The sequence below is a fragment of the Cyprinodon variegatus genome, unplaced genomic scaffold (assembly GCF_000732505.1).
Source record: "Cyprinodon variegatus isolate N-32 unplaced genomic scaffold, C_variegatus-1.0 Scaffold481, whole genome shotgun sequence".
NCBI classification, from domain to species: domain Eukaryota; kingdom Metazoa; phylum Chordata; class Actinopteri; order Cyprinodontiformes; family Cyprinodontidae; genus Cyprinodon; species Cyprinodon variegatus.
In genome coordinates this window covers 497,213-503,499 of record NW_015150934.1, presented here as the reverse complement: position 1 = coordinate 503,499, position 6,287 = coordinate 497,213, and the positions used below count along the sequence as shown (strand labels likewise).

Sequence of the window (6,287 nt, the reverse complement as noted above, 5' to 3'; positions counted from 1 at the left end):
AGTGCCGGGAGGACCTGCTCAAGTGAGTCCGGGCCTGAAGGTCCAGTCCGGTTGCTGAAGAGTCAATGAGTCGATGCAATCAGCTGGTTTTCCTTAGATAGAAAACTTTGAATCAATCTGACTGGATGATCTGGTTGATCTGGATCTATAAAGTGACCTGAGATGACATGATGTGAATTGGAGCTATAGAAATAAACTGAATAGAATGTAATCAAATCTCCAGGTTGGAAGGACTGTTTCCGGAAATTTCCTGTGGATCCGGGTCACAGAGGTCCGGTTGGTTCTGGATGGTAAAGGTCGCTGTAAACACGATGATCCAGTGAGCTGAACAGGTTCTGATGAGGATCCTGAAAACATCCTGAAATGGATGCTGCACTGCAAAAACTATCTAGAAATAAGTGAACATTTCTTCCATTAAGTGTATTTAGCCTTAAATTAAGCAGGTAAATAAGATTATTTGCCAAAGGAATTAGTTGTTTTACTCTTAAAATATGATCATTAAATAATGCACACCTGAAATAAGACAATGCAGTCGTTTTTTTTCTTATTTCACTTTAAACTATTTAGTTCCTTTTGTTCTTAATTAAAGAAAAATGCACTTATTTAGATTTCATTTTTTTACAGTGTGCAGGATGGGAATCTGTTTTCCTCTCTGGAGGATTGAGTGACGTTCCGCCTCAGTCCCAGCTTCTCCTTCCTGTCCATCGGGACAGAGCGCAGAGACAACTTTACCTCTGAGCTTCTCCAAGGTTCAGAGCGGCTGTTGCTGATTGGCTGCAGCAGGAAGAAACGCTGAACAGGCAGACTGAGGAGATGCAAACATGCAAACCGACAGGAGAGAAGCGTGACCGTCGCTCTGCAGGATCAGAACATCCAGAGCCAGTGATGCGCTCCAACAGCAGCTGGACGCAGCGGTTAATCCACTGAGCAATCTGCAAACTGAGGCTTGGGATTATGCAAGGAAAGTTCCAGAAGCTGCAGATTAGGATTTTTTATTCTGGGCTGTGTCTATAATCCCTCTCATCAACAGCTGTTCCCCTCTGAGGCCTCAAATGTCCCTCAGCTGCAGAAAAGACCATCGTCTGCAGCTCCAGGAGACATGAGGACTCAGCGTGTCTCTGTTGCTGCACACATGAAGACATGCTGGGGACGAGCTGTCCCGGGGAAATGCCAAGGACTTCTGACATTTCCCCCGCTCACCTTTCTTCTGTCGCCATGACGCCGTCCCAACGTCCCAGGCTGAAAAATGTCTGTCTGCTTCTCATCTCATTCAAAGACGGATTGTCCCAGTGAGACAGAAACAGGAAGTGCCCAAGTCCTCGTATGCAGACAGAGGACAGTTTCCAGAAAACTCTGATGTTCTCCAAACTTGGAAAAGATGCAATGATTCAGACCAAACCTTCAGTTTAGCTCCGTTTAAATCATCTTCCGCCCACTGGCACCTCAGACAGTAACATCCAGCTCGCTGAGGGACATGGACCTTCTGTCCATCAAACAGATCACATGATGCCTCCTCAGAAAGCTGCTGCCACTCAGCAGGAGAACAATGTCAACTCTTTGGTTCCCTCATAGACAGAAGCTCCAACTGTCCCCATCCTCCTGCAGGTGTCGTCATGCTGGAGCAGACTGGACGGCAGCAGGACTGATCTGATTCTATGTGGTCATCTGCAGATACGGCGTGATGTTTCTCCAGGAAAAAGAAACTTTCTTCTTTCTGTTTGGGGAACCGAGATGCCTGAGTTCTGGTCCTGAATGTTGGAGCAGGAGGTGCAGGAATCAGCTTCTTCTGCAGGAACCAGGTGATCCTGGATCAGAACTGGGTTTAATCTCCCAGATGTCCTCTCCAGACAGAATCCTGAGCATCCGTAAAGTCACCTGAAGTCCTTCAAGCCGCATGCAGAGAAAACGTCCACATAAAAATCTAAACTTTCTCATAGTAGCTTCATCTGGTCTGTTCCTGTTTGGCTGTGACTCCATCCTGGAGAGAAATATCAGCTGTGCTGCTGCCATCAACACCTTTGTTTCTAGATGTTGGAGCTTGGCCTGTTTTCCAGTGTAGTCCTGTTTCTCTGACTGTGACTAACTGGATGTGCTCTCTTCATCCTCTGACATGGGAGCTGGCTCGGAGCTCGTCTGCCTGGCTGTGTGTTTCCTGGACGGGGCCGCCTGTGGAGCTGGTTGACAGTTGCCTTTTGTATCTATGCTTCTTTTTCTATGTCTGCTTCTGTCTCCTTGAACCCCAGTGGGCCTCAGCAGATGGCCGCTCACACTGAGCCTGGTTCTGCTGGAGGTTTCTTCCTGTTCAAAGGGAGTTTTTCCTCTCCACTGTCGCTACAAGCATGCTTAGTGTGAGGGATTGCTGAAGAGTCAATGAGTCGATGCAATCAGCTGGTTTTCCTTAGATAGAAAACTTTGAATCAATCTGACTGGATGATCTGGTGAACTGGAAAGTGACCTGAGATGACATGATGTGAATTGGAGCTATAGAAATAAACTGAATAGAATTAAATACAAGTTTAGTTCTGACCTAAGATATTCTGGGTGATTCAGATTTCCATCATGTTAGATGCTAGTTGTTAGATCACCAGCACATCACTTTCTGCAGCTCTTTTCTTCCAAAAAACGGAGCGAAAGTCTGCTTACCTTCCAATTACAGCCTGTTTTTTGGTTGCCATGGCAATGACTGAGGATTTACAAAGGTGCCTCCAGCTCTTTGATTTCACCACATGGTCACCGCAGCATACAGCGAGAAATAAACTTGTGTGAGAGTTAAATGGTTCCTCTAATCAGGTCATTTTCACGCTCCAGATTTTTGCTGTGACCCTGAAGAGCAGAACCGGAGCGAAGCTCCTTCCCAGTTCGGACCCAGCTGCCCGACCAGGCTGGACGCTAAAAGGAAGGAAGGAAGGAAGCAAGGAAGCAAGGAAGGAAGGAAGGAAGGAAGGAAGGAAGGAAGGATGCTTCCTGTTGAAGACCACTTTGTCCTGCTGATGCTGCAGAACGTGTTCCAGAGAAAACAGAGAACGCTTCATGATGGAGAAGGACCCATCAGCTTCATCAGCTCCCCTTCGTTCCACAGTGGGTTTAGAAAGCAGGTCAGACGACGATGCAGGAAGCAGAAAAGATCTCTGACCATAAACTGATGAGTGGAACCAGAGGAAGATTGTTCAGATCAGAAGCTGAGGTGGAAGCCATGTTCTCAGATTATGGTTCTTCATTGAGGAGAAGCAGGAAGCATTTATTCCTCCTCTGCATCACAAAGCAGAACCAAGGATTAGATTCTGAGAGATCCGTGTTCCACAGCCTCTCTGATGCTGGGGGGTCGTATCATGGTATGGGCTGGAACCAACCCCCCCATCTCATCTTCTCCAGGGACACAGAAAGCCACATCCTGAGGGAGAGGAGGGTGCAGCTGCTGGACTGACCAGAGTTTGGAAGATAGATCCAGCAGCGTCCGGATCTGCAGAACCGGATCGTTCTTTGCTGCCTGAGGTCCAGAAGGGTCCGATCGGACCGAGGCGTCTGGAGGAATCAGCTTCACTGCGGTCTTCTGGCGTGACTCCATCTGATGCGACTATCAGTCCTCTCTGCAGACATTAGCAGCCTGAAGGCTCCGTAATGCGGTTAGCTTCCATTAGCTGCAGCTGGAAGTGCCCGCCTCCCAGTAATTATGGCACTAACATCTCCGAGCCTCCGCTCCATGCATTCTCCCTCTCTTCTAATTAATAACAACATTAAAGTGGTTTTGATCTTGAATCGGTTCTGATCTGTCCTGATAAATCTGCAGAACGTTCCTGGAGTTTATCAGCAGAAGAAGAAGAAGAAACCTCCAAACCTCTTTCTGTTCCTCGGTTTCACCTTCTGGCTGCAGCAGCCAGCATTAGCTGATGGGAGCAGATTAGCTCCATCAATACCTTTAAACTCTTCATTCCTTTTTCTGTTTGCAGTTTAATAAAAGTTTAGTAAAAAATTCAAACTGTTTTTCATTCAGAGACAAAAATAAACCTTAAATAAGACATTCCCTGTGAGGAAGAAGCTCCTCTTCAGGGTTTTATATTCAGCTAAATATTAACATTTTGGAAGGTTAAACTGCAGAATCTGAACTAAAGTGAAAACAGACTCATTTCAACTTTAATCATCATTTAAATTCTTCACTTATTCGTCATCCTCCCTGTCAGTCAGCTGGATGCTGCTGCTTTTGATGAATCTGGAAATAAGCCCAAAACCAGTTACAGCCTTCAGTGGGTTTTTTTCCTACATCTTCAGCTTTTCTGATCATTTTCATTCATTAAATGCATCAAAATTCAGAATTAAAATCAGGATAAAAGCTGAGTAGGATAATAAATCCCTTCCTTCCTTTGTTTTCAGGTCGGATCGGGTCCGTTTGTCAAACACCAAACGTCTGCAGCCTTAATAGAGCGAAATCCTCCTCAGACCAAGCAGAGAATCAGATGGATTCAGGAGCAGCATCTCATCAGTCATTCTTTATAGTTAATGTTTTTAATTTAAGCTCTGTAGATGTTTCTGACTCTACCAGCAGCTTCTAGAGGATCCCAGCCTGTCTGATGATCAGAGCAGCAATGTTCCTCTCTGCCTGCACTGCAAAAACATCTAGAAATAAGTAAATATTTCCTAAATTAAATGTATTTAGCCTTGATTTGAGTAGATAAATGAGTTTTCCAATAGAATGAGTATTTTTACTCTTAAAATAAGATAATTAGATAATATATGCTTGAAATAAGACAATTGTGTTTTCTTATTTTAAGTGTAAATAGTCTTGTCTCATTGGCAAAATGTCTCTTTTATCTCCTCAATCCGAGACCAAATGCACGTATTTTAAGAAAAAATGACTTATCTAGATTTCAATATTTGATGCTTCATCTTGTTTATCAGATGCTTCTTTTCTTCTCCACTGATTTAACCTTCAGTTCTCATTCAGTTTGCAGGCAGCTGAACCTTCTAGAAAGGAAGATGTTTCTGCAGAAGTAAACGATGGTAACAAGTGTTGTTAGATGACCCTGAATGTTTGTTAGAAAACTTCCTGGAAAAAAACTTCAGCTCCTTTCTGTTACCAGTGAAACCAGAATAACACCGTTAGGTTTCTGAAACAACATGAAGTTCAGAGAAGCAGAGAGCTCCTCAGCTGGAGGCTCATGAACACATGCAGCCCACTCACCTTGGAGAGCCAGGAGGGTCACAGGCAGCAGGAGCATCCTGGCTCGCTTTGGAGGAGTCACACCAACGCTCTCCGCTCCGACTGAACACCTCCAGGCTGAGGGAGGAAGAGGAGGATGAAGCTGCTGGGACTCTGGGTGTGGTCCGCCCTCCTCTTCCTCTGCTCCTGATGCAGAGGGGGAGGAGGCGTGAAGACCCTTCTGAAGAACCTGGGAGCAGAGTGGAAGCTTCTGCCTGCTGAGGAGGACCTGGAGGATGACCTGGAAGATGACCTGGAAGATGACCTGGAAGATGACCTGGAGCCCAAATGTTGCAGAAATCAAACGTGACCTGAGCAGAAAGCAGCGCAGGAGATGGAGGGAAGCAGTGAGGCTGTTGTTGCTCCAGGATCAGCCTGCTGCTCATCCAGCCCTGGATGACGCTGATGACGCAATGTGCGCCTCAACCAGCCGCTGTTCGCTCGCCTTCATCTGCGGATCTCTGCAGCAGCAGCGGTCCGCTTCCTGCGCGTCTTCAGACGGATCAACCCCCCGATAGAGACCCGGATAACCTGTGAACAATGTTCTCCCGGGTAGAAGCTGACTCTGGATCAGAGCTGGTTGGCTTCCATCAGGAGGCACCGGGAGGAGAGGAGGTACCGGGAGGAGAGGAGGTACCGGGAGGAGAGGAGGTACCGGGAGCTCCTCCTCCTGCAGCGGTGGGAGGAGAAACCTGAGCTGGAGAGAAAAGGAGAGCGATGAGCTGAAAGTCAGAGAAAGGGGGGGCGGTGCATTGCAACCGAGAGACGGAGGAGGAGAGGAGGTAGAGGCGTTGCTATGGTAACAGATTTTCTAACGTTTCCTCTAGAAGCTCCAGGATGTTGGAGAGGAACCAAACAAGGCAGCAGGAAAAGTTCGCTTCTTGATTCAAATGAAGGCAGAACCGGACCGAGGCATAAGCGAACCGAGCTGCAGCTTAGGGCTGAAGCCAGCAGGAGGCGCTGTGGAGCCACAGAAGACAGGCTGATAAGTTTTCAACGAACTTTTGTTAAATCCAGAATAGAATTTAAAATCCTCCTTCTCACATATAAAGCCTTAAATGGCCAAGCTCCATCTGATATCAGAGATCTGATT

At 46.6% G+C, this 6,287-nt stretch overlaps 1 protein-coding gene across 3 annotated transcripts in view; it reads right to left on the bottom strand.

Annotated features, from left to right (window-relative positions):
- scn1b (sodium channel, voltage gated, type I beta subunit) overlaps positions 1 to 5,864 on the bottom strand; it is a 21,378-nt gene extending 15,514 nt beyond the window's left edge. The window contains exon 1 of one of the 3 annotated variants that reach the window (XR_001481675.1): positions 5,177 to 5,864. Coding sequence is in view for 1 of the 3 variants with exons in the window: in XM_015389989.1 (XP_015245475.1) it covers positions 5,177 to 5,213 (37 nt within the window). In the remaining 2 variants the exon portion in view is untranslated. The remainder of the gene's footprint in view (positions 1 to 5,176) is intronic. The other 2 variants (XM_015389989.1, XM_015389991.1) reach the window with 2 other exon arrangements.
- Between the last annotated feature and the right edge of the window lie 423 nt (positions 5,865 to 6,287).